This window comes from Sciurus carolinensis, chromosome 11, assembly GCF_902686445.1.
Source record: "Sciurus carolinensis chromosome 11, mSciCar1.2, whole genome shotgun sequence".
NCBI lineage: Eukaryota > Metazoa > Chordata > Mammalia > Rodentia > Sciuridae > Sciurus > Sciurus carolinensis.
In genome coordinates, this window is record NC_062223.1 from 79283339 (window position 1) to 79310965 (window position 27627).

At 53.7% G+C, this 27627-nt stretch overlaps 2 protein-coding genes across 5 annotated transcripts in view; both read left to right on the forward strand.

The window, feature by feature from the left end:
• Capn5 (calpain 5) overlaps positions 1-17157 on the forward strand; it is a 56269-nt gene extending 39112 nt beyond the window's left edge. For all 4 annotated transcript variants that reach the window (XM_047517406.1, XM_047517405.1, XM_047517407.1 and 1 more), the window contains 10 exons: positions 2301-2509; positions 6149-6341; positions 7150-7343; positions 7892-7969; positions 9161-9356; positions 10003-10125; positions 11992-12188; positions 13157-13272; positions 13786-13922; positions 14797-17157. In XM_047517406.1, the coding sequence (XP_047373362.1) occupies positions 2301-2509; positions 6149-6341; positions 7150-7343; positions 7892-7969; positions 9161-9356; positions 10003-10125; positions 11992-12188; positions 13157-13272; positions 13786-13922; positions 14797-14979 (1626 nt within the window). In that variant the 3' untranslated portion in view covers positions 14980-17157. The remainder of the gene's footprint in view (positions 1-2300; positions 2510-6148; positions 6342-7149; positions 7344-7891; positions 7970-9160; positions 9357-10002; positions 10126-11991; positions 12189-13156; positions 13273-13785; positions 13923-14796) is intronic.
• Positions 17158-18684: 1527 nt separating this feature from the next.
• Myo7a (myosin VIIA) overlaps positions 18685-27627 on the forward strand; it is a 74971-nt gene continuing 66028 nt past the window's right edge. Inside the window, exons 1-2 of the mRNA XM_047518876.1 lie at positions 18685-18767; positions 20612-20671. Of these exons, the coding sequence (XP_047374832.1) occupies positions 20654-20671 (18 nt within the window). The 5' untranslated portion in view covers positions 18685-18767; positions 20612-20653. The remainder of the gene's footprint in view (positions 18768-20611; positions 20672-27627) is intronic.

Sequence of the window (27627 nt, forward strand, 5' to 3'; positions counted from 1 at the left end):
TACCTCCCCTGTTTTCCAGAGACAGGGCCTTACCATGTTGCCCAGTCTGGCCCCAAGCCCCTGGGTCCAAGTGATCCTGCAGCCTCAGCCCCCGAGTAGCTGGGGCAACAAGAATGTGCCACAGGGCTTAACATGGCTCACTTTTTATACAGCTTTCAATCTTGAAAGCAAAATGGGGAGACAGTACGAGGAGAGGGGCAGAGGCCAGGCTGGGGAAAGAGAAGAAAGACAGAGTTGCCTGAAAGGGAGGTAAGGAGTGCGGGGAGGCAGTAGTGGTCTTGAGCCTTAGGTGGGGACACGGCCTGGGCCGTGACCAGCTGTGATCCTGCCTCCCTCGCCTGTGCCTGGGCAGCCTCTGCTGGCAGCTTCCTGGAACCTTGCCCCAGGCTGGCTGTGGGACCAAGGCAAAGTGGGAAGTAGTGGCCAGCTTGCCCGCCCGGCCCCTGGCAGGGCTCCATTAGTGGCCAGAGTGCCTCTCCTAGAGTTAGCGTTTTCATTTTCTTGGTCTCAGATGTCCCACTAGGGAGCGTTTCTCTCTGCCAATCTCCCTGCTGATGGAAGAGGTATGTAAACAAAAGTGGCCTTAATAAGTGTGGGGGTGGGGGTGGCCGCAGCCTGTGGGGCAGGGCCTCAGCATGCGGGGCTCCTGGCCGGTGTCCAGCTCAGCCCGCATGCCCGGTGCTGGCTGTCTGTACTTGGGCATGGTTTTCCTCTAGAAGGAACTGCTTACAGTCTGGATGGGCTCAGCCACACCAGTCCCATACCTGACTGGCCAGCCCATCACCTGACTTGGAGGGCGAGAGGTTGCTCTTCCCTGCCCACCTCCTGCTGCCCAGGTTGCTTCCATCTGCCCTCATGTGCTTGGGGGACATCCTCTTGAGGCTCTCAGGATGCCCGCCTCCAAGGTAGGGCTCCTGCTCCCTCCCCTCTGGGCCCTGCATGCACCCCATGTTAGCTGGCATGTGGCCTGCATGCCTGCCTCTCTCACCAGACTGGAGATCTTTTGAGGGCAGGGACTATGTCTGGGTCATCTGTCCAGCAAGTGCTGGGCACAGAGTGGTCCACACTGATGAAAAACTCATTCCTAATAAATAAACCTGGATTCGAATCCTGGTTTCAAACCCAGATCTGTGTGCTTACCAAGAATGTGTTTTTTTCTGGCTGTGTGGTCATAGACAAGTTACTTGCCCTTTCTGAGCCTCAGTTTTCTCCTCTGTCAAGTAGGAATGGAAAATAGTAATCCACCTATAGGGTTATTGTGAGAATTAAATTGAGAGACTCCATGGTGGTCTCAGCACAAGACCTGGTATTTGTAAGATGCTCCATACATAATAGATTATTTTAGAGTCTTAATCTATGTCTGGATTTATTCTTCAGTCAACGCATGTGTATTAAGCTCACTCTCTGGACCAGGCCCTGGTCAGGTGCTAGCTGTATAGCAGTGACCAAGAACAACAGGGCCTTGCCCTCAGAGGACTGATGTTCCAGTGATAGTATCAGTCACTGAATACAAAGTCACTTGGGCATTTAATGTATTTAACTCAGTAAATGTAAGTATCTCAGAGGAAGGGCCAAGGCCATGGGTCTGATGGATGGGGTCCTGACCTTGCCTGGAGCCAGGGAGGGCTTCCTGGAGGAGCAGAGGAACTGAAGGATGAATGGAAGTCATCGGGGAGAAGAGGCGGAAGAGGAGCAGGTGTGGAGGTCCTGCTCAGAGGCAGCCACGTGCAGAACTGGGCAGCCGTGGGAGGAGAGATCGAGGGGGCAGAGTCCTTTCAAGATGTGACAGGATCAGGTCACTCTGCTGCTGTTGGGGGCAAGGGCAGGTGTGGCTGCAGATGCTGGAACAGTGATGGGGGGTTGGACCAGGGAGAGAGGAGGAGGCACCTGAGCAGCCGCTGGCCGGATGGAGAGAATGGAGACAGAAGAGTAAAGACAGAGGGACTGGGGAGATAGCTCAGTTGGTAGAGCGCTCGCCTCGCAAGCACAAGGCCCTGAGTTCAATCCCCAGCACCGCAAAAAAAAAAAAAAAAAAAGAGTAAAGACAGAGGCCAGGGAGACTGCCAGCTCCCCGCTGTGCTGGAGCAGAGGGCAGGGGAGGGAACCCTTCGCTCCCAGGGGCCAAGTGGAGGAGGCTGAGGGAGCCCCACCCCCGCAGAGGTGGGGAACTCGGAGCCCACAGGCGCCAAGGCTTCCTGAGCCCCCCATGGGTTCATGGCACTGACGGGAGAAGTGGGAGGCACCCCCCTTCTTCTGGAGCCCGATGTTCCCTCAATGCGCCCCCTCCTGTCTCCACCCAGGTCATCCCAGACTGGAAGGAGCAGGAGTGGGACCCTGAGAAGCCCGAAGCCTACGCCGGCATCTTCCACTTCCACTTCTGGCGCTTTGGGGAGTGGGTGGACGTGGTCATTGATGACCGGCTGCCCACAGTCAACAACCAGCTCATCTACTGCCACTCCAATTCCCGCAATGAGTTCTGGTGCGCTCTGGTGGAGAAGGCCTATGCCAAGTAGGTGCTGGCCAAGGGCAGGCTTGGGTGGCCAGGCTGGGGGCACCGCGGCCAGCTGGCTTGGGTGGCCAGGCTGGGGGCACCGCGGCCAGCTCCCAGGGGTGTTCCTTTAGCCAGGGCTCCAGGCATGGGGAGGTGAGGGGCTGGCATGAGGGCACGCAGCATGCTCAGAGCCCAGGACTGTGGGCATGGCCATCTGGGGCTCTGCTAGGTAGGGCGGAAGCCTGGACCCCAGGAGGAGAGGCCTGGCTACCTGGGGCAGAGGCTGGGGCCCCGGCAGGTGTCCTGCATTAGTTGGGAGCAGAGCCAATGCTCATGTTCATAGCAGTAAGTTTCTCAAAGGTGACGTGGTGAGACCTTCCCTGGGGGCTTCTGGTGGGAATGTGGTGACTGAGACCCAGCCTGAGTGTGCAGATCGGGCTGGATGCCCTGCTCAGAGGCCTGTCCTGTCCACTCATGCATTCTCTACCTGACTATCCAGCCGTTCTATTTTTGCTGACCCCTCTTCCTTCTCTGTGTCAGACCCTGTGTCCCCAGGACAGGGCCTCACACAGAATGTTCATGAACAAAAGTTTGCTGAGCTGTGGAGGGCTCTGGGGCAGAGTGACCTGTCCAGGCCCTTGCAGCACTGGGGTGGGCCGGACAGGAGTGCCGGGGTGGGGGTGGGGTGGGTGGCCAGAGATGGCCAAGCCAGCTTGGTGGGAACCTGTCCCTGGTTCCTCTTCCCAGACCCATTTGTCAGTCTCCTTGAACAGAACAGGAAAAGGGAGGGAGGGTCCGAGGAAAAGGAAAAGCAGAAACTCTTAACAGTAAAAACAAACCCAAGAAAACTACACTGGCAGGTTCCATTTTTAATCTTAAGAAAGCAAAGCCTGCCCCCTGGTGGCCCTGAGTGTTCACCATGGGTGCCAACCCACCTGGAGAGCCAGCTCCAATCTTGCACTTGGGTTTCCTCTCTCTCTTCTTCCTTTTTTTTTTTTTTTTTTTTTTTTGGGGGGGGGGGTGTTGCTGGGGATCGAACCCAGGGCCTTGTGCTTGCAAGGCAAGCACTGTACCGACTGAGCTATCTCCCCAGCCTCTTCTTTCTTTCTTGGCAGGATTGTGCCATGTTGCCCAGGCTGGTCTCAAACTCCTGGGCTTAAGTGATCCTCCTGCTTCAGCCTCCCAAGTAGCTAAGGCTGCTGGGGTATCACCATGCTTGGCTTGCTTTTAATTTTTAATAAGCAGTTTTGTGGTAAAATGAACCTAACACAGCCTTTCTCATTTTCATCATGTGTAAGCCCACAATCCAGTGGCATGTAATGAACTCACCACTGTCTGCACCAAAACACCAAAAACTTTTCATCGTCCCCGATGGAAATTCTTACACAGTAGCTTCCTCTTTCTCCTCCCCAGTCCGGGCGAACCTCTGTTCTGCTTTCTGTCTCTATGAACTTGCCCTGTTCTAGGTTCCTCGTGTAAGTGGAGTACTATATTTGGCCCTTTGTGTCTGCCATCTTTTACAAAGCATAGTCTTTTCAAGGTCCATCCATGTTATAGCATATGTCAAGTTTCCTTTCTCTTTATAGCTAAGTGACAGTCTCTGCTTATATATGTCACATTTTGTTTCTCCGTTTGTCCACTGGTGGACTCCTGGCCTGCTTCCACCTTTGGCTCTTGTCAACAGTGCTGCCGTGAACATGGGTGTGCAGATGTCCATGTGAATCTCTGCTTTCACTTCTTTTGAGCACACACCTAGGCATAAATTGCAGGGCAGTTATGTGGAACTTTTTGAGGGATCACCAAACTGTTTTCCACAGTGGCTGCATACTTTATGCTTGCTTATTATTTTTTTATGGTTATTTCCTTTTTAAATTATAAAATGAAAGATTTGTAGAAGGATCAGCCCCCGCCTTCCCCTTCCCTGTTTTGGTCTGAGTTAATGCGCCTCACCCTTTAGCTCGGGCCCTGCGCCGTCTGGGCCTCTCCCCTCCCCTTCTCTCCCCTTCACCACCAATGGCAATTCAACATTTTTCTTTGTCTTTTTTCTTTTTTTGTAATAATTTTTTTAATGTTTATTTGTTCTTTTGAGTTATAAATGACAGTGGAGTGTATTTTGACTTATTATACATACATGGAGTATAACTTTTTCTAATTAGGATCCCATTCTTGTGGTTGTACATGAAGCGGAGTTACCCTGGTCGTGTATTCAAATACAAGGCTAGGGAAGTTGTATCCGGTCAATTCTGCTGTCCTTCCTGATCCTCTCCTCCTTCCTTCCCTTCATTCCCCTTTGTCTAATCCAGTAAACTTCTTTTCTTCTTCTCCCTACCCTCTCTTGTTGTGGGTTAGCATCCACATAGCAGAGAGAACATTCTGCCTTTGGTTTTGGGGGACGGGCTTCTTTCACTTAGCATGATATTCTCCGGTTCCATCCATTTACTGGAAAATGTCATAATTTCATTCTTCTTTAAGACTGAATAATATTCCATTGTGTATAGATACATTTTCTGTATCCATTCATCCATTGAGGGACACTGAAGTTGGTTCTATAGCTTAGCTATTGTGAACTGATCTGCTATAAACATTGATACGAATGACTTTAACTTTTTTCTCTTTTAGGGGATGCTGGGGATCAAACACAGGCCTTGTGCATGCTAGGCAGGCACCTTCCACTGAGCTACACCCCCAGCCCCTTTCAGCATCTCTGATACATTTTTGTTTGTAGGTGACCTTATAAAAACCATGTTGCTGGGTTTTTTTGTTTGGTTTTGTTTCTTTGCAGTGCTGAGAATTGAATCCAGGGCTTGTGCATGCTAAGTGTTAGTTTTGTATATACATATATATTTTTTCAATTTGCATCAGCAGTATTGTGTTATATATCTTTTTCCGATTCTCCTGTTTTCATTCATCACTATGTGGCACATAGTATTGACTTAAGGAATTTTCTTAGAGTTTCTTTTTTTGCACCCACAAAATGGGACACAGGTTCCTCTGATTTTATAGTTTGTCTTTCCTGGCCAATAAGTTGTTTTATTTTTTAAGGAATTATGGTATACTTTTTCAAATAATTATTTTACTTATTTTTATACAGTGCTAAGATGTTGAATCCAGTGCCTCACACATGCCAGGCAAGCACTGTGCCCCAGCCCCAATTATGGTATACTTTTAAAACACAACTGGAATCCAGTTGTATTGCTTTTCAAAGGTTACAAGCAAGCACTAGCCTACCTTAGGAATTCTGTGCATTTTTCATGACTGCTTGTATTCCAGAGTATGGGTACAGCTTTAGTTTATAAAATCAATTCCCTGTTGTTAGATTGATAGGTTATTTCTGGTTTTATATCATTATTAATCATGTTACTTATACCCAGAATTGGGGTATCAAAAGACATATGAGCCTTGAATTGAATGGCTAGATTTTTGGACATTTGATTTGTGAAGCTAGAGCTGCTAAGGCCTGGGGAAATTTAAGTGGAAATGATGTGGTTCATTGGGACCAATATGGCCTGGGAGCTGGGACCTGGGTTCTAGTGCTGTGGCGTACTGTGTGGCCTTAGCAGTTTACTTGCGCTCTCTGAGGTTCGAAACTCTCCCCTACAAGGTGAAGGGTGTAGACCAGCTGGGATGCACTGGGAACTCTTGCTTACTGCTCCCCAGGCTGGCGGGCTGTTACCAGGCCCTGGACGGAGGCAACACAGCGGACGCCCTGGTGGACTTCACGGGCGGCGTTTCTGAGCCCATCGACCTGACCGAGGGGGACTTCGCTAATGATGAGGCCAAGAGGAACCAGCTCTTTGAGCGAGTGTTAAAAGTACACAGCCGGGGGGGCCTCATCAGTGCCTCCATCAAGGTGAGAGCCCAGAGCACACCCCAGGGGTGACCCCTCCATGTCATTGACCCTGACTGGGGTGAGAGGTGGCCGTGAGGACCCAGGGCCAAACAGCTGGCCCAGGGCTGGGCACCTCAAGAGGATCATGTGGTTTCACTTACTGCTCAGGTCCTGGACGAGAGAGCTGGGCCCAGTGAAGACAGGCTTTGACCCAGGGTTAGCTGATCCTGTGGTACCCCACAAACTGGCTCTAGAAGCACAGAAAGCCCTGACTTGTAGCATTTGCTGGTTGGGGGATTGTAAATAGTCACACCAGTTGTCAATGTTTTAACAGTCAGTTCTCAAATCCTTGCATATTGCTGGGCATGGTGGCACAGGCCTGTAATCCCAGCTACTTGAGAGGCAGACAGAGGCAGGAGAATCACAAATTTAATGCCAGCCTTGGCAATATAGGGAGACCCTGTCTCAAAATAAAAAGGACTGGGATGTTGCTCAGTGACAGAGCGCCCCCAGTTCAATCCCCAGTACCATAGAAAGAAAAAAACCTGAATATTTAATGATCCGCTGAGCCAGGGTAAATCAGCTCCTGCCCATGCCTAGGCTGGCCCACTGCAGGAACCTTCCTTTGTCAGAGACTGCTCTCTGAATCTCTGAACACCCCATCGCTCCATCAGGGCGGAACAAGGTCTACCTGTATAGGAGGGTGCAGTTCCTGTCACGTCCTGGAGGGGGCGATGTGCCCTCCTTGCTCTGGCTCCTGTGCCTTTGCCCTACCTGGGTTTGGCTTCCCGTCTGGCCCCCCTGTCTGAGCACCTGTGTCTTCCTGTAGGCTGTTACAGCAGCTGACATGGAGGCACGCCTGGCATGTGGCCTGGTGAAGGGCCATGCTTACGCTGTCACTGATGTACGCAAGGTGCGCCTGGGCCATGGCCTGCTGGCCTTTTTCAAGTCAGAGAAGCTGGACATGATCCGCCTACGCAATCCCTGGGGCGAACGGGAGTGGAATGGGCCCTGGAGTGACACGTGAGGCCTGGGGATGGGCACCACAGGCATGAGAGTTTGGGCAGGGACCGGGTGGGCTCATGGGGAGGTGATACTGGACCTGGGCCTTGAAGGGTCTGGGGGAGGAAGAAATTAGAAAAGGAGGGAGACTGACTTTGGAGTGTTGTGTGGGGCAGTGGATTCAGCAAGGACAAAGGCCTGAGGTGAGCCCAGTTATAAGGACATAGTGACCAGTGTGGCGAGTGGGTTGGGGAGGAGGGTAGGGAGGAGGCCCCAGGTGAGAGTGAACAGGGCTGATGCTCTGGGCTTGATGCAGGGAGGCCAGAGTGGGTGAGGCCCCTCTAAGAAGTCATGTCCCCTCCCTCCCTGCCCATCTGCAGTTTTGCTTCCAGACCTCCCGACCCGTCCATGCAGACAGCTCACAGCTCCCTGGGGGAGAGGGCAGACAGGGCTTGTCTGAGCAGGGCTGGGCCTGGCCCCAGGTGTCCCTAGCCATACTGCACTGAGGGTGACCTAGCAGGGCCCCTCCTCTTACTCTGCTCCCTTCCTTCCTGGCACGCACATCCTAGCTCAGAAGAGTGGCAGAAAGTGAGCAAGAGTGAGCGGGAAAAGATGGGCGTGACCGTGCAGGACGATGGCGAATTCTGGTGAGTGTGCTGGTGCCTGGTATCTGGACCAAGGGGGCTTCCCAGGCCTGGCAGGGAGCACCTGGTGGGGTTGGCTGCCAGGGCTCCAGCACAGCCCCATCAGCAGCTTTGTTCCAAGCAGTGGCTTGGAACAAGTTATACCATCTCTCTGAGCCTGTTTCCTCCTCTGTATAATGAATTGGGCAGCCATGGGCACTTTACCCCTACAGTTCCCTCTGCCCGCCTCAGGGAACCCTGGGCTGCTCAGGCATCCAAGCTGAGCTCTTGGCAAGCAGGCCAGGGCACTCCCAGGCAGACCGGGGGCAGAGGGCAGTGATCCTGGCACCCCATCAAGGACCCTCCTGCAGTGTCAGGGAACCTGCTGCCCAAGTCCGCCCAGGGCCTTCATTCTGGGTCCCTGTGGACAAGATCTGCTTTGTCCACTCTGGCTCAGGGGTCAGTTGAGCTAAATATAGCAAAGCCCCTGGCCTGTGGAAAGGTCTGCTAAGGCCCTTCTCATGCACCTTCACGCTCCATGCGCTCCCCCTGGCCCTGCCCAACCTCCTGGAGGTGTGCCAAGCACATGGTGCCTATAGTGATGCCTTGGCCACTGTCACACACCTACCTTTATTGAGGCTTCATAGCAGATGTAGAATACAATGGATGGAAACCGGCTTGATAAACTGTAGAGGGCAGTACTCAGTAATCCGTACTGTGTATGCATATAGTTGTTCCAGCCAGCCTTTGCCAGCCACTCTGCAAAAGTTGTGCAGTGTGCCTTTATGGCCTTACTTAATTTGGTTTTTTTTGTTTTGTTTTGTTTTGTTTTGGTACTGGGGACTGAACACAGGGGCACCTAACCACTGAGCCATATCCCCAACCCTTTTTATATTTTATTTAGAGACAGGGTCTTGCTAACTTGCTCTGGGCCTCGCTAAGTTTGAGGCTGGCTTTGAACTCTTGATCCTCTGGCCTCAGCCTCCCAAGCTGCTGGGATTACAGGCATGCACCACCACGCCCAGCTGCTTTTCTTAATTTCTACACTATCCCTGTGAAGCAACTGCAGATTCAGCCCCATTTTACAAATGAGGAAACCGTTATCTGCAGGAGGCCGTGTCCACTCGCTCCTATGTGAGCTGTGGTTTAGCGTATGGGAGTGAGCAGGCAGGTGGGCCTGGGGGGTCACCCAACTCAGCCCCTTCCCTCACCCAGGATGACCTTTGAGGACATGTGCCGCTACTTCACCGACATCATCAAGTGCCGCTTGCTGAACACGTCCTACCTGAGCATCCACAAGACGTGGGAGGAGGCCCGCCTGCGCGGCGCCTGGACTCGGCACGAGGACCCTCAGCTGAACCGCAGTGGGGGTTGCATCAACCACAAGGACACCTTCTTCCAGAACCCGCAGGTGGGCATCCTCAGGGACCCCACCCTGCCTCTGCAGCAACTGTGGGGCCCTCCCCACTGTCCCGCCAGGGGCTCCTGCGTGATCTCGAGTACATTCCTGTCCATCCTTGGGCCTCAGCTCCCTGTCTACAGTGGACAGATACATCAGTCCCTGTAGACTCCCACTTACAACCTGACCTGCAGACAGTAAAAATGAGGAAACTGTGACTCTCAGGGACTTAACAAGTGTCTGGTCCAGAGTCTTCAGGACATTTAGAGGCTGAGCTGAGGCTCAGAGCCCTTGGTTCCACAGTAGCACAATCATGCCCATTCCTGGGGAACGGGGCCAGGCACAGCTCCCCCACAGGGGCCTCTGCCCTGCAGCTTCCTCAGTCACAACCCATGGCAGCTGCTTAGTCCTCAGACTCAATGTGCCTTTATTGAGCACCAACTATGTGCCAGACTCCGAGCTGAGCATCGGCCTTCATGCAGAGTAACTACTAGGCATCGGCAGGCCCATGTCACAGAGGAGGGACCATGGCTCAGAGAAGTGGGGCTGGCCCAAGCCCACGCAGCCCAAAGTGGTTGGGGCCTGGTTCAGGAGCCCATGCACCCTGGAGCCCGTCTCCAACAGGAGTCCGTGTGTCTCTCCTTGGCCATCCCTGCAGTACATCTTTGAGGTCAGGAAGCCGGAAGACGAGGTGCTGGTGTGTCTCCAGCAGCAGCCGAAACGGTCCACCCGCCAGGAGGGCAAGGGCGAGAACCTGGCCATTGGCTTTGACATCTACAAGGTGAGGCCAGCAGGACCCCTGCTGAGGGTGAGGAGAGCGCGGGAGCCAGAATTTGGTTTGCCTGTGTCTGGGGAGAAGGCTCTAGAGGACCTCGGTCATTGACATCACGCCAGCCGCCCCAGCTGACATCGTGGGGATGTGGAGGCGTGGGCCCACCAGGGCTTGGCTTCTGTGGGAGCTCCCGCCCTGAGTCCTTCACGCCAAGACCCACAGGCCCAAGTGAGGAAGGGGAGGACTGTTGCTGGAGCTGGGCTCTGAGAGGTCCTGGGTGGCAGATGGGCCTGCTGCCCTTCTTCAGAGCTCAGAATCCCTCTCCTGTGACCTCCCTGTCAGAGGCCATGCCAGGCACAGGTAGGAGCATGCTTGGGCTGAGCCAGGTGGGCTCACCTCTGATTTCTCCCCTCAACCTGGAAGCTGAGGCCGTCCACGTGTGAGGCCCAGTGTGTGGTGACAGGTGGCAGAGTGGGACCCATGTACTTGTCAGACCCCGTGAACTTGATGAAGCCACATGGATGTACCGGGCTCCTGTCATTCGATGTGTTCGGTCTCGTCAGGTGATCTATTCACAGCACTGTACTGCTACATTTGCCTTGGGCTGGCCAGTTGTGACACTGTGACTTTGGCATGTCACGGCCTTCACTAAGGTGACCACAGCATATTGTGGCACTTACTCTGGGACTTGCCTAGCATGTCCTGGCAGCTAGTGGATTAGTGCCATGATCTGGGCAGTCCCCCTTCTCCATGGTGGGTAGGTGCCAAGACCCCCACCCCGCGGATGCCTGAAGCTGCAGGTAGTACCAAGGCCTGTGCACTCCAGTGCTGCCAAGCCGGCCACTAAGTGGTTGGTGCACAGATATGCTGGAGAAAGCATGATCCTTGCCCTGCGGGGAGGTGAAAGGAGCTGGTAGGGGATTCCATCACACTATTCAGAACAGCAAGAGATTTTGAATTTCTGAATTGTGTATTTCTAGAATTTTCCATTCAATATTTCTAGAGTGTAGTTGACTGTAAGTAACTGAAACTGTGGAAAGCAGAATATGGATGAGGGAGGTTATTATACTTGGTTCTCACAACAGTGAGAAACCCCTGGGACTTGTTATTGGGGGGCATTCCTTATGACCCCTTTTTCTTTGTATACTGGGAATTGAACCCAGGAGTGCTCCACCACCCAGCTACATACCAGCCTTTTTACCTTTTATTTTGAGACAGAGTCTCATTACATTGCTGAGGCTGACCTTGAACTTGCAGTCCTCCTGTCTCAGCCTCCAAAACAGCTGTTATTATAGTCATGCCCCACTGCTTGGTTTCTTGCCCTCAGTTTTGTTTTGTTTTGTTTTGATACAAGGGTTGAACCCAGGGGCACTTAACCACTGAGCTACATGCTCAGCCCATTTCTTATATTTTATTTAGAGACAGGGTCTCACTAGGTTCTTAGGGTCTCGCTAAGTTTCTGAAGCTGGCCTTGAACTCGCAATCCTTCTGCGTCAGCCTCCCAAGCCACTGGGATTACAGGTGTACGTCACCATGCCCAGCACCCTTCATTTTTAATAGCTTTCATTGAGATTCAATTCATAGACCATCTAATTCACCTATTCAGAGTATATGATCTAGAACCTTTGGGTGTGGTCACAGTTAGAAACCACAATTTTAGAACATTTTCATCACCCCAAAATGAAGCCCCTCACCCGATCCTAGGACCCTCCTCCCCTCAGCCCTAGGCAGAACCCTATTCCACTTCTCTATAGATTTGTCTGTTCTGGAGTTTCACAGGCATAGGTTCCATGGACCCTTTCCTGGTGGTGAGGGGACACCGGGTGGCCTGGGTGTCGCGGGCGGCACAGTGGCCAGCCCCTCCTGTGTCTGCAGGTGGAGGAGAACCGCCAGTACCGCATGCACAGCCTGCAGCACAAGGCCGCCAGCTCCATCTACATCAACTCGCGCAGCGTCTTCCTGCGCACGGACCAGCCCGAGGGCCGCTATGTCATCATCCCCACCACCTTCGAGCCAGGCCACACGGGCGAGTTCCTGCTCAGAGTCTTCACGGACGTGCCCTCCAACTGCCGGTGCGCAGGGACTGCAGTGACCAGGGTCATGGGGGCGCGGTGCACGGCAGGCCCGGCAGGGCCTGCAGTCCCAAGGCACTCAGGGTCTGCCCGAGGTGTGGAGCCTGGGCATCCAGCCCCCAACCAGCCCCCCTGGGCTGACCCCCTGCCCACCCCCTACCCCTTCTCCTCTTCCCCCGCCCCTGGCCTGGCCTCCCGGGCACCACCAGCAACAGCAGCTCCTGTGTGCACCGCACTTCCCAGTTTACAAAGAAGCTCCCACTCCCCTCAGTGGATCTTCCCGTACCCTCAAGTGGGAGGCCTGGCCACTGTTTTACAAAAGAAAATAGGGATCAAAGTCAGCAAGGTTGCCCAAGGTCAAGCCACAGTGCAGTGATGTTGGGACAGCCTACCACCCTGCCTGATTCCAGCCTTGCTGCCTCTGTCCGCTCTCCTGTCCCTGCTGGAGGGCAGACCTTGTGCATCCTCTACTAACCTTGCCACCTTGTCATGCAGCCCAGACTCACTGTCCCCAGAGAGGGGCCCTGCCCACATCCCAGCCCCAGGCAGCAGCTTCCAGCGTGGAATTGGATGACTGGGGCCTGACCTGCCCCTGCTCACCGCTTTCCAGCTGTATGGGAGGGGCCTTCCCCTGGGGATGCCTGGTGCTTCCTCATCTATAAAACGGACCAATAATGGTCATCCCTCTCTCTGGGCTTTGTGAGGTTTAGAAATGATACCTACGTCACCCAGCAGAGGGCCTAGTCCTCAGTAGGTGCTCAGAAAATTACTCCCCTTTCCCTACCATGGTATGGGACGGCTCTGAATAGGATGGAGAAGGCAGGAAGTTCGTGAGCTTGGGTGTTGGGTCTGCCGTAGGGATGGGCCCAGGACTAAATGAATGTCTGTATTAAATACACCTCTCCCCTTCCTCCCTCTGAACCCCCTCCTCACCATCTTCCCGGGCCTCTTTGTCTTTCCTGGATTAGGGAGCTACGCCATGATGAGCCCCCCCGCACCTGCTGGAGCTCCCTGTGTGGCTACCCCCAGCAGGTGACCCAGGTACATGTCCTGGGGGCTGCTGGCCTCAAGGACTCCCAGACAGGTGAGCTCACCCAGGAAAAGGCCTCTGTCCCCCTCCTGGCAGTTGCCCCAGGCCCTCTCCTTTCTCAGCCTCCAAAGTGTCCCTGCTGACACTCAGCAAGTCAGCAGCCCTTTCCTGACATCCACTGTGGGCACAGCCATTGCTGGGGGGATACTGGGCACCGAGAGAGAAGTAGGACTCCCTCTTGCTCCCGGGAGCTTCTGGGTGGTGAGGAAGTCAGATACTGGGGAAGAGAGCTGGTAGGGAAGGCTCAGGGAAGACTTCCTGGAGGCTTGAGGAGGTACTATGGTAGGAAGCCTGAGCAGAGAGGACCTCCTGGGTAAGGCCAGACATGGCCACTGCGTCCCTGCCATCTGCAGGTCTCTGTAAGTTAAGGCACCCTGAGGTGGGTCAGGCTCTGCTCTCCCCTCTAATGCCTGAGCCCAGGTAGGCCCTTCACGTCCGAGACATCTGTCCCACCTGGGCCCTGCTCCAGCCCCCACCTTCACCCTGGCTGCCCCTCCGTCTCCCTAGGGGCCAACTCTTACGTGATCATCAAGTGTGAAGGGGACAAAGTCCGCTCAACTGTGCAGAAAGGGACCTCCACACCTGAGTACAATGTGAAAGGAGTCTTCTACCGCAAGAAGCCAGGCCAGCCCATCACTGTACAGGTGAGCCCACCTGCCCACAGGCTCCAGGGCAGAAGACCTTTGCCAGATTCTGGTTCTCCATCTGTCCCTGACTCCTGATATGGCCTTGGCATTCACTGCCTGCCCCTCCTGCCACTCCAGGGTCACCCTCTGTAGGTGGGCCAGTTGATTTAGCCAGTGCAAATGCTGAGACCCAGGAGGGTGGGTCTCTTGGCTGTAGACTGTAGTCATCTCTGCTGACCTTGTCCACAGCCTCATAGCTGTTCCTTAGAGTCCCCTGCAGTGGATCTACCTGGAAAAGTGACTGGAGATGAATGTGGCTGTTTCCTCAGAGCTTTGAGCAGGGGTGGGAAAGCCAGTGTCCTGGGACAGCCTTCCCGCCCCTCTCAGGCTGGTACGTGATGATTTCGAGCTCCTTACCAGGAAGTTCTCTGTCCCCCAGGCTCAAAGCAGTATCTCTCTGGATGAAAAAAACTAAACAAACTGGGGTGCCCCCGGGAGCCACTGTTGATTTTCTAGGTTTTCTTAACATTGGGTCCCCCTGGATCAAATCCCAGACCCATAGATATTGGGACAGGAAGGACTCAACCTTCATTTAAAATATGGGAAAACTAGGCAGAGGGCGTGTCCCTGTCCAGTTCACCCTAGGTCAACCGCAGAGCTAATAACAGATCTAACTTCATAAGTGGAAGAGCACTTGAGAGACGGGAGCCTGAGGCTCTGGGAGGGGCATGCCCTTGCCCAAGGTTCACGGGGGAGCAGACCACCCAGGGCTCCTCGGCCAGGCTTGCACTGCGGGAAGTGAGTTTGAGGCTCAGCTGTCTCCACCAGCACGTGCCATAGACTATATTTCTGGCCTTAGCAACGGCCCCTACCATGATCTGTCTGCTCCCAGATCTGGAACCACCGAGTCCTGAAGGATGAATTCCTGGGCCAGGTGCACCTGAAGGCTGACCCGGATGACCTCCAGGCCCTGCACACCCTCCACCTCCGAGACCGCAGCAGTCGGCAGCCGAGCGACTTGCCGGGCACCGTGGCTGTGCGCATCCTCAGCAGTGCCTCCCTCACAGCTGTCTGATGCCTGCCCATCTAGTTGGCCCCAATAGTCTCACCACCACCTGCATGTCCCCACCAGACTTGGGACCAGCCTGGGAGCCAGATGCTGGGGTCCTTTTCCACACTTTTACTGACTTGCTGTGTGACTTTGGTAGATCTCTACCCTTCTCTGAGCCTCAGTGTCCTGAGGACCCCAAAGCAGTCCCTCTTCGTGGGGGAGTCTCCTCCCTACCCTAGCTGTCACCACTGCTAAAGGACTCTATCCGTTGAAAACATTTTCCCAAGGGCCTGCTGTCTGCCGAGGAGTGCCAAGAAGATGTCACTTGTTTACACACAAACTGCCATGTCCCCAAGCCCCATTCCTGTCCCTTGTTCCCCAGGCCCACCCCACCCTCCCAGACTTCACTTTTTCTGTCACCTACACTTGATTTCCAAGCCACCTTGAAGGGCTCCTTCTGGGCACCTGCCAGGTTCCTGCTCGGGCTGGAATTTGGGAAATATGCAGGTGACATTTGATCATTCTCTGATCCTGGCCACTTACCCAGCCTTTTTTTTTTCCTCCCCCAAATGAAAAAGCAACGCTCACAAATCTCCAGGTGAAGGGAACCCCGACTCAGCCTCCACCTTGAGCCGCTGTCGTCAGGTCCCTCAGAGGCAGATGCCCAGACAGGCTGCGGCTACCTTCTCATTCCAGGTTCTGATCCGTTCTCAGCCCCTGGTTTGAGGTGGTGCCCTAGTAGGAAGTAAAGGGCACCTTCCTTTCTCCACTGCCCGATGTTGGAAGGAGTGTGCCCGGCGAGTGGGCCAGGCAGGCAGAAGGGCTGTCACAGAGGGAGGCTCAGTCTCCCCTTTGCTGCAAGACCCCAGCAGGAGAAAGGACTCTGGTGGTGCTGCCAGACCTGCGGGGTCAGGTCACCTACTGGGCATGGCAGGAGATAGGTGGCTCTGCTGCCTCACCAGAGGCCCCTCTGCCCACTTCTCCAATCAGCTAACCGGACCACAGTGCTCTTGCTGCCTGGACCAAAATGTTCCTTTTAGTGTTCTCCATTTTGTATTAAAAATACATATATCTCAGTTTTAGCCAGGGGTGTTTAAAGGGGAGTCTGGATTCCCTTTTTCCCTCCAACACAGTTTTGCTCACCCTCTAATTTTACTTTGATTCCACCTGGGCAGGGACTTGGGCGAAGTCAGACCTTCTCCGAGGAGGTCTGGAGTAGGGTGACGAGGAGGATGTTCGTTCTTAGGTGTTTGCAGGCTGGCGCTGTGTTCCAGAAGGACTTCTGTTAAACGCTGGTGCCATGACCCACTCAGGGTCTCCTCTGTGCCCTCCTTGGACTTCAGACCAGGCACAGCCAATGGAAAGTACGGTTGGCTCCAAGATGCGATTCCTTTGGGAACCTGAATTTTCAACTCCAGAGCTTGCCATTTGGTCCAGTGTCCTGGCTGGAGGTGCTGGATTCTCTGACATTGCCACCTTGCTCTGGGGATGACTCTGCTCCTGGGTCCTGCCCTGGCCTAGGAACTGAAAACCCTGGAGGACCCAGGGCTGGAACTCTGCATGTGATCAGGAGCAAGTCACTTAAACCTCCTGTGCCTCGATCTCTCCCTCTGCAAAGTGGGGCCAATGATTCCTATTTGTCAGCACCCACAGTGCTAAATAAGGGCAAAGTAACCCCTTCTCTATGTATCTCTGTATGCTACACACTACACACGTTCTTGTACTCACCGCTTCTTGTCTATTTCAAATTAAGATTCCCAAGTCAGGGATGGAGAGGTGAGCCCCAGGTATGCCAGCTTGGGCCTCTGGGGCTGACACATGGGTCTTTGCTCAGCTGTAGCCCCCTAGGTACGGGGGCAAACTGGGACCAAGTGGCTGATTTTTGTAAGCTGGATACAACCTCCCACCCCCCAGCAGAACTGGAACAGCAGGTCCTGCCCCTCAAGGTAGGCCAGGCTGGCTCCTGGCTGTGCAGGGATCTCTGGTCCCCAGGAAGGTCTGGGGACTGGGCAAGTGAGAATAGATGATGGATCAGGAAGAGCATTCACCTTATGCACCCAGGGAGACCGCAGAGCCTCCATTTGCAGATGGGAAGGGCCTCCAGCCCACACCACCCAGGCCTGGGCTTTATTTCTCCTGGGGCCCGCTGCCAGGTTGGGGGAGAGGAGGCCTGTTCTTTCTCAGAATAAATGTTTCTGCAGTCCAGAAATATCTTCCTGTGTCTGTCTATCCCTGTGGGCGGACTGGACAATGGGTGATTGTCCTCTGGTCAGAGGGACAAGCAAGGGTGGATTTGGGAGTCACAGTTGAAGCTGGACCACTGTACTCCCAATGAGTCTGAGCTGAGACCAGTGGGATCCTTCAGTCATTCCCTCCTGCAGCAATCAGTGCCGTTAGCTTCACCACGCCTCTCCCTGGAGACAGTCCCTGCTCTGGAACAGTCCTCAGACTATGGGGAAAACAGGTACAAATTCTCTGATCATGACAAACACTACGTAGAGAGATTACTAGGGCCATGTGGGACTTCCCTGGGTCAAGCAGGCCCAAACCCTGATACAGGAGTGCAGAGGCAGCTGCACAAAGGGCCCCATTAAGGGTTTGAGGACCCAGGTGAGTGCTGTGAGACCAGGTAGACCTGATGGAGGCTGCCGCTGGGGCTAGGAAGCTGGGGCATGACTCCCTGCGCTCAGCCTGGCTTCCCTGGACCGGTAGCCATGGAGACTTTGTCCAGCAGGTGGTGCTGTTGGGCCACTGGGCCCACACCCACCGCAACCCATCCTGTGGTTGGCTTCTCTGCCGATGCACCCCAGGTATGGAGCCTAGGGGGACAAAAGTGGCCTTCCCTCTGTGGGGCCCAGAGCTATAGGCCAAGGGTGGGAAGGACAAAGGGCACAGTCTCAGCAAGTCACCCTGCCAGCCACCTTTGGCCCCCAGTGCTAATAGCAAAGGTTCTGTGCACTTCTTTGTCCCCACTCCCTTTCGAATCACACATTCTACTTCCCTTGGTGTGCGTTCCTGGTGCCCACGGGGTTGCCCCAAGTTGTCTGGTTCACAGAGTTTCCGGATGATTACAGAATAACATGCACCCCCACTCTCAGAACAAGTTGCAGAGCCGTGTGGGGTTGGCGAGCTTCAGGGGGGCATGTCTGGGGAGCCCTTGGGAGGTGGGTCTGGGGCACAGGGGGGTGTGTCTGGGAGAGGGTGCCGAGTGCAGGGCTTGCTGGACCTGCGCCCACTGCCTGACCCTGTGCCGTGGGAGTCTCACAGCCACCTTAGGAGAGAGTGGGCTTGGAGGAAGGCAGGGACCTGAGGTCCCAGCAAATCAGCAACCACGTCAAGATCAGAACAGACTTCCTGCCCACATGCCAAGTCAGCAGGTAGTGGTTCACTGAATGACAGGCACCTGAGGCCAGGATGGGGGTGGGCCTGGGCCCCACAGGTCAGCAAGGGCTCCACACAGAGCCCTGGACAGCCTCTGGACATCAGTCCCAGCACAACCCATCCCCCATGCTGATGTCACCACACACAGACCTTGGAGGCCCCCTCGGGCTCCGCCTCCTGGGAGAAGGCTCTGGAGTGCCAGAGGAGGGTGGCAGTGCCGGCTGGACAGCCTCCTGGGCAGAGAGACAGGAAGGAGAGGCCAGAGAGAGTCGGAAGGACCCAGAGCAACACCCAGAGCGAGCCCAGAGTGAGACGCAGGCAGGGCAGCGTGTCTGCAGGCCAGTTACGTGTGTGTCCTGCTTCCTGAGTCCTCGGTGCCTGTGGCCACAGTACCCAAGCCGGTGGGGTGCTGAGTGTGCGGCTGGGACCAGGTAAGGATGGGCTGCTGCTGGGCATGGGGAGAGGGAGTTTCGGACTCAGGAAGAGTTATGGCGTGCTTCCTCTGGAGCACCTGCACCCATAGCCCCCAGTTCCTGGGGGTTCTGTCACAGCCGCCATTGAATGAAATTGTCCTAAGCCTGGAAAGATGGAGGTTTGCACCCTGGAGAAGGGAAGAGGGGAGAGAAGTGGTATCCATTGAATTGCTGCTGAGCTGGGCTGGGACTGGAGGCATCCTGGGGCAGACCTGCTCTCTCCTCAGATAAGTCACTTCCTTCTTCTGCCTCAAATTTCCCATCTGTGATATGGGAGTCTGAAGTTCATCAGCCAGGACTGTCATGGAGAGAAGGTAAAATCAGGCATGGACCAAGAAATATAAATACAATCTGTGTTCCCTATCATCAACTGAAAAGCAAAGAGCTTGAACATGGTCTTGTTCCCACTTTTAGAAATAAAATACATATCTCATAGTTTCTCCTACCACGTGGGCCCTAAATTCTGCACCTTCACCACCCCCCATGGTCCTGGATCTTTTGTGACAGCTCTGGTCTGCCCCTGGCTGTCCTGGCTCATGCTGGCCTTGGATGCTGCCACAGTGACCTGAATATCCTCTTTAGACATAGCTCCCATGGCAGCTGCCTGCGGGCCCTTGTTGAATTCACTTCCCTGACAGTGCTGGTCTTCAGAAGGACCGTGTGCCCACTGAGACCCAGGGCTCAGCACAGGGGTCAGGGCTCAGATGTCATGCAGTGTCATGGGCAGAGGATCAAATGCCCCAGTGCCTCTGAATGGGGCCTTGTGAAAAATTGATGTTCATCCTGAGGGACAGGTCTAGGGCCATCAGGGCCTCTTGCCAGGGCCATGGGCTGGGGCTTTGACAGCTACACCTAGTCCCATGAGTACTTCCCAAGCCCAAATCTGAGCCCAGCCCTGTGCTGGTCAAGGCAGGAGACAGGTGATAGCTCAGATTCAGGCCACACCCTGTGCTGAATCAAATCCCTGACTTTCAGGGCAGAGGGGCCCCAACCCAGACAACAAAATGCATGTAGTCAGGACAGGGATGAAGGGAAACACAGAGGCCCTTAGAGGCCTGGACATGGTCAGGTAAGGCTTCCTAGAAGAGGTACCATCTGAACTGAGCCATGAACCACAGACAGGATTTTTCTAGTCTGAATTCCAGGTAGAAAGGCCAATGTAAGCAAAATCAAGAGGTCTAAGAATAGCAGAATATTTCAGGAACAATGAGTGACCTGGGCTGGTCCCAAGTGCAAGAATAAGGAGAGAAAAGACTGAGACATTGGCAGGGGCCGATTGGCTGGACCTTGAAAACCAGGCTTCAGGGACTGAAGTCGTCCCTCCTGAGGGCAGCTGGTGCTCTGGAAAGGTTTTAATTTAGTATGAACTAGTCATGCTTGGCCCTTGGCTGTCCCCAGGCAAGGCTGCCCTCTCACCCACACTCTTTGGACCACCCTGACTGGGAGACCAGAGACCAAGTCTTAGTTCTGAATTTGTCCTGTCCTGCTGTGTGAACTTGGCAAGTCTTGGTCTGTCTCTGGGCCCCTTTGCTTATATATTTAGGGTGGGGCTAGACTTGCTCTTTCTGGAGCCCTTTGGGAATCTCGGGATGAGAGGGTCAGCTGCTCTGGGCAATGGGGTGGCTGACAGTGGCCAAGGCTCCTGTCACGTGCTTTGGGCTATGGCCAGAGGGAGAGAAGCCAGGGAGGGTTTCCTCGAGGGAGGAGGGGCTGGGACTTTGGGAGGAGTCCAGGTGACCCGAGACAGGCTGGAGGCTCCCGGGCTGGCCTGCTCAGAGGCTTCATGAGGTCTCTCTCTGCAGAACTGTCTCTGGCCGGGCGGCAGCAGGAGCACTGACGGGACTATGGTGATTCTCCAGCAGGTGGGTGCTCCCAGCCCCCGCTCCAACCTTTGACCCTCTCAAGGAGTGACCTTGTTGGGTGGCTCATCCTGCTGCCACCCATCCTCTCTCAACTAAGTGCTGAACTGTGGGATACCCTTTCCAGACCTTCCTCTTGCAAAATTCCTACTGTCTGCCGCTGGGAGACTTTCCCAACCTCTTCCAGGCCCAGGCTGGAGCCTGCTCCCTCTGACGTCCCTGCTGGGGCTTCCTTTTCTCACTGACTCACCCCACTGGGCAAAAACGATTGATTTCCCACATCTCTGAATTCCAGGTGTTCCAGGCAGTGGAACTGCATGTGCCAAGTCCCAAATGTGGAGAGGTCCTTGGGGAAGGGGTTGGCAAAGCTACTTAGGAAGAGTTGTCGGCCTGATTCATCCTGAGGGCCTTGGGCAGCAATGAGCTGGGCTGACATGTCCTAAGCTGGAGCTCCTGGGGTTTTATGGGAAGAGGCAGAGGTGCTGCCCCTCAGCTGAGCCTTCTGGTCCCCCTTCCTCCCCAGGCCCACAGCAGCCTCCGACCCTCAGCCCTTTCCCGTGACTGGCCTGAGGCTCTAATGAGCTTCTGGTCTCCAGAGCGGGAGCCAGGAATGTGGGCCCTGGGCCAGGTGGGCCTGGCACGGGGCCCTGGGGCTTGTGGAGCTTGGTGCTGTGGGGCTTGGCCAACAGCTTCCGTTGTCCTGGGCCATCAGAGGTCAGTGGAGCAGACTTGTCCTGCAGCCCTGCAGCCACATGGAGCTAGTGCGTGTGCGTAAGAAGGCAAGCTTCAGGGTGGGACCAGAGAGTCTTTCATCTCAGAAGCTGGGGGAGGTGTCCTCTAGAGCCCCTTGGCCTGAGAACCTCTTCAAAGGCCACCAGAGACGGCCAGAATCTGCCAGAGAAAGAATGTCACCTTCACTAAGTGGGTGGGTCTGGGCCTCCATGGCTCCCAGGGGTGTTTTTCCCAGGGGTCTCTGAAGCAGGCCTCTGGCTGCCTGGACCTTCCTGGCCCCTTCCCCTCCTGCCACCTCTGCATGCTGGCCTACCTCACCCTGTGGGTGCCTCCGTAGGGAGTCTGGAGATGAGGTGGCTCTGTCCACCCTCAAATAGGAAAGAATCTTTTGTTACTTCTTTGGTTCCAAAAATGTCCCAGCTCTGGGCTCCACAAGGCAGTGCCACAACCAGGCTTTGTCTGGGCTTTGCTAACAAGTAGAGGGTCTTGGGCATGTTTTCTGAGCTCAGTTTCCCCACCAGAAAATGAAATGGAGGCCCTGTTTTCCCAGGGCTGCTCTTATGAGGCTAATGGGCCATGATGGGCTTCTTCCTTCACCGGCCTCCCTGGCCTGCTGCCTCGTCCTCGGCTCCTTCCCTGACCTAAGCGATCCCCCCAACTTGGCCTCCCCTTCTTGCTTAGGCCTTGGGGCAGCGCTGCTTCCCTGGGAGCCTTCCCGGCTCTGCTAGCCTGTCTGCCATCTCCTCCCATGCCTCCTTCGCCTGCCCACCTGGGCCTCCTGGAAGGGAAAGCCTTCCTCCTCCTCCCCGCCATACCCTCCGCCCCAGGCCACAGCCCACTCCAGAGGAGCTCTGTGCTGCTGGCTGTGTCAGCGAGCACACCAACCTTGGCCTCAGGGTTCCCTCTCTCTCTAGCCATGTGGCTCCAGGCCAATTGCCACTCCATTTTCTATATCCCTAACAAAGGGCTGATAATGGTACCGCCCACGAAACACCAGTGTACCTGAAATGCTTAGCCCAGTGACAGCCCTCAGGACAGCTTAACTACCAGTAATAGCAACAGGGTTCCTGGTTGTGACATTCCCATCCTTTGTTTTCTCATTTTTCTTGGTGTGGGGGGGGATCTCAGGAGACCTCAAAGGATACAATGGTTCTTTCTCCACCTGTGGGATATCCCCATGTGGAACATATCAGTGACAGATTCCTCCACCCATCCATCCATCCACGAACCCATCCATCATCACAGCCTGTCTGAGCCTCCAAGGGTCCCAGGCACAGGAAATGGGCTAAGAACCCAAATCTCTTCACTCATGAAAAAAGCTTACTCATTTGTTAAGAGTTTTAATTTAATTGGGAATTGAATACCCCAGTACCCCTGGTGATCCTCCTACGTGCCAGGTACTCTACGTTCTATGATCTCATTTTATAGCAATAAGGCTGTGAGGTAGGGACCTTTGCACCCATATCACAGATGAAGAAGCTGAGGCTCAGGGTAAGTAAAACATAAACTGGGGGGAGGGTTCAGATAGGATTGGGAGCCAAGAGGCTGAGGGGGACAACAGTCAGGAAGAGGAGACCCAGGGATGGGCTGCAGCATAGGGCCCAGGGGAGGCTCAGGAACAGGCACAGGGCAGGAGAGAAGAGGGTGGACCTCTGGGGCTGGGTGGCAATGTAGGACATAGGCTCTTGCCTAGTGACTCTGTGGCAGCCGGAGCAGAACCACTGTGTTTATGGCCTGGGGAGTGGGAAGGGGTGCTGGGGAGCGTGTCAGAGGCTGCCGTCTCCAGCCACGCTGTCACCCACCCACCCAGCAAGGTGGCACTGAGCCCTTCTATTTCCAGCCCTGGAGGAGTTGAAAATTGGTTTCCGGACCCACTGGGAAGACAGTGGGAACCGAGTGAGGGTGCCTGCAAGCAGAACCCCTGGGGTCCCAGGGGTAGTGGGGAATGGGAGGGGGCCCAGGAAGGGCTCAAGGAAACCCTGAGGCTGTTGCAGTAGCCCTTGGGAACACGTGGGCACAGAGGGCTCAGAGAGGAGGGCTTGCCAGGGTTGCAAGTCCCTGGTGCTGGTGGAACGAGAGCCCAGAGCTCTGCGGCACACGGGACGGGCGGCTCTGAGGACTGAGGCAGTGCTTTCTTGTTTCAGTCTGCCATGATTTTCTCTCTGCAGTAGGGCCAGGTTGGGGCCATGTGTACTTGGCCCAGTTATGTGGGCAGAGAACTGTCTGAAGATAAATTTGTGGCTGTTGATGTCGGCTGGGTGGACACTTCTAGTAAAATATAATGTCCTTCTTTGTCTTTTGTAACAGGTTTTTTTGGGGGAGGATGGATGGAACCAGAGCCCCCCACAGGCTAGGCCAGTGCCCTGTCATGGAGCTACACTCCAGTCCTTTTTATTCTGTTGAGATAGGGTATCACTAAGTCCCCCAGGCAGGCCTTGAACCTCAGCCTCCTGAATAGCTGGGATTACAGACGTGTGCCACCACGCTGCAGCCAGCTCTGTAAACAACTGTTGACTTGAAATGTGTTCAGACAACTTTAGTGTTGCCGCCCAGCTCTTTTTTTTTTTTTTTTTTTTTTTTGGAGGGGGGGGGTGGATACTGGCAATTCAACACAGGGGTCTCAACCACTGAGCCACATCCCAGCCCTATTTTGTATTTTATTTAGAGACAGGGTCTCACTGAGTTGCTCAGCGCCTCGCTGTTGCTGAGGCTGGCTTTGAATTTGTGGTCCTCCTGCCTCAGCCTCCCGAGCTGCTGGGATTACAGGTGAGCGCCACTGCGCCCAGCTCCCAGCTCTCTTTTGGTTACTATTTGCATGGAATACCTCTTACGTGAAGTCCTTCCACTTGAGCCAATTCGAGTCTCTGGATCTAAAGTGGATCTCTTGCTGACAGCACAGAGTTGATCCTGTGTCTTTATCGTTCCCTTTATTGAAGAATTCAATCCATTTACATTTAAGTCAAGAACTGCTAAGGAAGTGCTTAATTTTACTTCTGCTGTTTTGTTGTTTTCTAAATGCCTTGTAATTCTCTCCTCTAGATTCCTCCATTAATTTCTTCTTTTGTGTTTGATTTTTTTCTTATTTACTATTTTGATTCTCTTCTCCTCTCTCTCTCTCTCTCTCTCCTCTCTCTCTCTCTCTCCTCTCTCTCTCTCTCTCTCTCTCCTTTTTTTTTTCTCCTCAGTACTGGAGGCTGAACCCAGGGGTGCTCTACCACAAGTAACAACCCCAGCTCTTTTTATTTTTATTTCAAGACAAGGTCTTACTAAGTAGCCAAAAGATGGCCTCAAACTTGTGGAAGATGGTTTTGAACTTGCAATCCTCCTGCCTCAGCCTCCCAAGTCACTATGATTACAGAAATGCACTGCACTTGGCTTTGATTCCTTTCTCATTTCCTCTTCTGTATAAGTTTTTCCTCTTTTTTAAATTTTTTATTTTTATTTATTTATTTATTTTGAGACAGAGTCTACCTAACTTACCCAAGTTGGCTTTGAACTTGTGATCCTCTTACCTCAGCCTCCCAAGTTGCTGGGATTAAGGCATGTACCACCCCTCCAGGTTTTCCTCTTCTTTATAAATTATTTGTTTGTTTGTTTGTTTGTTTGTTTCATACTGGCGACTGAACCAAGGGGCATTCTACCACTGCACTACATCCTGCCCCTTTTATTTTATTTTGAAACAGGGTCTCACTATGTTGCTGAGTCTGGTCTTGAACTCACGACCCTCCTGCCTCAGCCTCCTGAGTCTCTGCAATTCCAAGCATGTACCACCATGCCTGGCTCTGGCTTGCATCTTTACTTCCGTGGTCATTCTTACTAGCTTTCCTTTTGTCTTCATATGGGTTTGAGTTACTATCTAGTGTTCTATGATTTTTTTCCAATTTTTCATTTTTTGTAAATATATATAACAAAATTTACCGTCTTGCCCCTGTTTATGTACACAGCTCAGTGGTATTAAATACATTCATAATGTCGTGACTGCCATTGCCATCATCCATCTCCCTAGCTCTTCTCATTTGCAAATCTGTATGTCTGTTCATTAAGCAATAACTCCTCATTCTCCCCCATAACCCAGCTCCTGGCCACTTCCCTGACTACTCTAGGTGCCTCACATAAGTGGAATCATGCACTATTTGTCTTTTCATGGTGGTTTATTTCACTGAGCATAATTTCTTCAAGGTTCCTCCACGTTGTAGCATGTGACAGGACTCCTTCCTTTTTAAGGCTGAATAATATTCCACAGACTGTATCCACCACATCTTGCTTACCTAATCACCCATGAAAGGGCACCATGGCTGTTTCGCTGTTTTAGTTCTTGTGAACAGTGCTGCTGTGAATGTGGAGGCACAAATACCTCTTTGAGACCCTGCTTTCGATTCCTTGGAGTATATGCCCAGAACTAGAATTGCTGGATCACGTAACAATGCTATTTTGAATTTTTTCCCAAGGTGGCTGAACTTTTGGAGCAATGCCTGTTGAAGTCCTCTGCCCATTTTTCAATCTAGATGTTTGTTTTATTGTTCTTCTATGTCCTTTGATTTGTAGCACTTTGTATAAGACAGGTCAGCGAGTGACAAACTCCCTCTGTGTTTATTTATCTAGGAACATCCTAATCTTTCCTACATTTTTGAAAGATAACTATGCCAGATGTAGAAATCTTAGCTGACAGTTTTTTGCTCTTCTTTCAATACTTTAAGTATATGAACTTGCTATCTTCAGGCCCTGGTGGTTTGTACATAGTGAGCAACCTTTCTTGCTGCTTTCGAGCCTCTCTTGGTCTTTGTCCCTGGGGAAGGGACCTGTTCCTCCAGCTCAGGGACTTTGGATGCAGGCTCCCCAGGGCCCTCTCCCCTCTTCTCTTTGCATTGTGCTGCCCCCGCTTCCCGGAATGCCTTTCCTGTTATGTGTGCCTAAAGGATCTTGACCCCCAGAGGTCACCCCTACCACGACTTCCTCAGCTAATAATGATCAACATGCACACAGCATTTATTCCCACAGGCACCAAAGTATATTAGACATCTTAACCTCTTCATCCCACGAGAACCCTAGTGGTGCAGACAGATTAGGAAACAAAGGCCCCCAGAGGTGGAGGAGTGTGCCCAAGGCCACACGGCCTTCGAGAGGCTGAGCTGGGATTGAACTTACGCCCTCTGGCTCCAGGGTCCACGCTCTCAGACACTGTGTCCTTTACCCGGTGGTACCATCCTTATCTGGGTTTGGGTTCGTCCTCCCTGTTAGGCAGGGAACTCTGAGGACATGTCTTGTGAACAGTTAGCCTCTGCGCGTTGCTCTGAACCTGAGCTCGGTGAAGGATGGTTTTGTGGACAGATGGAAGGTGCTCTTGAGTCTAGCACCAGCACTTCCTTGTGTCTGAGAGGCTGGTCCTGTTCCAGTGAAGTCCAGGGGACGGCTGGCAGGGAGAGGGGCAGTTGCTCTGGGATTGGCTGGGGAAGGACCTTTCTGGAAAGGTGCATCCTTGAAGGAGTGTAGGAGGGGGTGAGGGTCACTGTGGTCAGTCAGCTTTGTGCTGGGGGAAGAGCCCTGCTCCCTGTGGCTAGGGACAGGAAGGAGGCCCACCCCATGGCAGCCTCAGCCTGTGGCCTCACTGCCTCCCTCCCTGCCCTTTCCCTGCCCTTTCCAAGCTCTACTCCTCACTGCTGTTTGCTGGGGCAGCCGTTGGGCTTCCAGGAGTCCAGATAATGCTGAAGGTCAAAAATGAATGCGGGGCAGGCGAGAATGAGGGAAGAGGACAGAGATAAGCAGGTAGAGGCCAGAGGTAGGGTCAACTGGGAGTCACAGGGCCTGGGCCTTGGCCAGGTCAGAGACCTCAGCTCACCACCTAGCATGGACTGGAGGCAGATGCCCAGCCCTGTGTGGGTGCCAGGACACAGGAGCCCTGCTTGGCCCGCTGTGGGTGATCTCTGAACTGTGGTGGCTCAGCGTCCTGGGGAATCCAGGGACCTGGCGCCAGGCCTCAGTGGCTCTTCCTTGAGCTGGACATCACTCAGAGCTGACCCCAGAGGCCAGGTGAAGAGGACCGGACACAGGTTCTTCCAGGGCCTTTTCCCACAAAGGTGTCCCTGAAGAATGATTTTTATCTGCTTTCAGTCTCCAGAGGTGGCCAGCGAGCCAGAGACCACCCTCCCCTTAGTCTGAAAATGCGGTTTGTTGAGTTCTATTCAATAACATCCCTGCATTTTCTTCCACAGAAAAAAATACTGATTTTC